The sequence below is a fragment of the Colobus angolensis genome, unplaced genomic scaffold, assembly GCF_000951035.1.
Source record: "Colobus angolensis palliatus isolate OR3802 unplaced genomic scaffold, Cang.pa_1.0 Scaffold18, whole genome shotgun sequence".
NCBI classification, from domain to species: domain Eukaryota; kingdom Metazoa; phylum Chordata; class Mammalia; order Primates; family Cercopithecidae; genus Colobus; species Colobus angolensis.
This window is the reverse complement of record NW_012114932.1, coordinates 2,754,911-2,756,990: the sequence shown is the minus strand read 5'-3', so window position 1 is coordinate 2,756,990 and position 2,080 is coordinate 2,754,911. Positions and strand designations below refer to the sequence as shown.

Genomic DNA, 2,080 nt, shown 5'->3' with positions numbered 1-2,080 from the left:
TTTCACCGTGTTAGCCAGGATGGTCTCGATCTCCTGACCTCGTGATCCGCCCATCTCCGCCTCCCAAAGTGCTGGGATTACAGGCTTGAGCCACCACGCCCGGCCTGACAGATTGTTTTTAAAAGTCAAACCATACAAAGAAGTTCATCTAAGCATTATCTATATGGCAATGAACTAAACTTCAAATATACGTAAACTTGAAAAGAGCACATATGGCTGAGCAAGGTGGCTCATGCCTGTAATCCCAGCACTTTGAGAGGCTGAGGTGTGTGGATCACCTGAGGTCAGGAGTTTGAGACCAGCCTGGCCAACATGGAGAAACTGCATCTTTACAAAATACAAGTATTAGCCAGGCATGGTGGCGTGCGCCTGTAATCCCAGCTACTCTACTCTGCAGGCTGAGGCAAAAGAATTGCTTGAACCCGGGAGGTTGCAGCAAGCCGAGACTGCGCCACTGCACTCCAGCCTGGGCAACAGAGTGAGACTCTGTCTCAAAAAACAAAACAAAACAACAAAACAAACAAAAAACCAACAACACATATGCTAAGGACACCATGTGAAATACATATGAATGTAAACAAAGTCTGCATGAGTAGCAGTTAAAAATGAAAAAACAGCCAGATCACCTGAGGTCAGGAGTTCATGACTAGCCTGGCCAATGTAGTGAAACCCCATTTCTACTAAAAACACAAAAATCAGCCAGGCGTGGTGGCGCATTCCCATAATCCCAGCTATTGGGGAGGCTGAGGCAGGAGAATCCTTTAAAAACCTGGAGGAAGGCTGAGCACACTGGCTCACTCCTATAATCCCAGCACTTTGGGAGGCTGAGGCAGGTGGATCACCTGAGGTCAGGAGTTCGAGACCAGCATGGTGAAACCCATCTCTACCAAATACAAAAAATTAGCTGAGCATGGTGGCACATGCCTGTAATCCCTGCTACTTGGGAGGCTGAAGTAGGAGAATCGCTTGAACCTGGGAGGCAGAGGTTGCAGTGAGCCAAGATCGAGCCACTGCACTCTAGCCTGGGCGACAGAATGAGACTCCATCTCAAAAAAAAAAAAAAAGGCCGGGCGCGGTGGCTCAAGCCTGTAATCCCAGCACTTTGGGAGGCCGAGACGGGCGGATCACGAGGTCAGGAGATCGAGACCATCCTGGCTAACATGGTGAAACCCCGTCTCTACTAAAAAAAATACAAAAAATTAACCGGGTGAGCTGGCGGGCGCCTGTAGTCCCAGCTACTCGGGAGGCTGAGGCAGGAGAATGGCGGGAACCCGGGAGGCGGAGCTTGTAGTGAGCCGAGATCGCGCCACTGAACTCCAGCCTGGGCGACAGAGCGAGACTCCGTCTCAAAAAAAAAAGGAAAAAAAGAACAAACTTGGACTAAGATGGCAGGATGAGAATGGATTATTCTTTTCAACATTTTTGTTATATAGTATACTGAAGAGGCAAAAAGCTCTGATTCTCTATACGCTTCATAAATATTCTAACGTGGAAAATGGCATCAGTTGTTATGAAAAGTATACTCACTTGTTTTCCATCCACCTCGATATCTGCCACATAGTTCTCAAACACTGTGGGCACATACACCTCTGGGAACTGGTCCTTGCTGAACACTATGAGCAAGCATGTCTTTCCACAGGCTCCATCACCAACAATCACTAGTTTCTTCCGGATGGCAGCCATTGCTGAAACACAAAACACAGATGTTACCTGCAATGCACAAGAAGCCATAGGTAGCTTACAGGCTATAACGCATGCTTTGGTAACCACGGGGCATAAGCCTGTATTAGCATACTCAAATTCAAACTTCTAGTATACTGATTCCACCTGGCACCAAAAGGTTATACATCAAAAACTCATAACTAACTTTATACTTAATGGTAAAACACTGAAAAAAAGTCTGCCCCCTAAGATCAGAAAAAGAAAAAAATGTATGCTCTTGCCACTTCTTTTTAGATGCAATCTCACTCTGTCGCCCAACCTGGAGTGCACTGGCCCAATCTCGGCTCACTGCAACCTCCAGCCTCCTGGGTTCAAGTGATTCTCCTGCCTCAGCCTCCCAAGTAGCTGGGATTATAGG

At 47.2% G+C, this 2,080-nt stretch overlaps 1 protein-coding gene across 5 annotated transcripts in view; it reads right to left on the bottom strand.

Moving 5' to 3' along the window:
- The window catches only part of RHOA (ras homolog family member A), a 20,023-nt gene extending 18,310 nt beyond the window's left edge, over positions 1 to 1,713 (bottom strand). For 3 of the 5 annotated variants that reach the window (XR_001001472.1, XR_001001471.1, XM_011939096.1), the window contains exon 1: positions 1,528 to 1,713. Coding sequence is in view for 3 of the 5 variants with exons in the window: in XM_011939096.1 (XP_011794486.1) it covers positions 1,528 to 1,683 (156 nt within the window). In the remaining 2 variants the exon portion in view is untranslated. The remainder of the gene's footprint in view (positions 1 to 1,527) is intronic. The other 2 variants (XM_011939095.1, XM_011939097.1) reach the window with 2 other exon arrangements.
- Between the last annotated feature and the right edge of the window lie 367 nt (positions 1,714 to 2,080).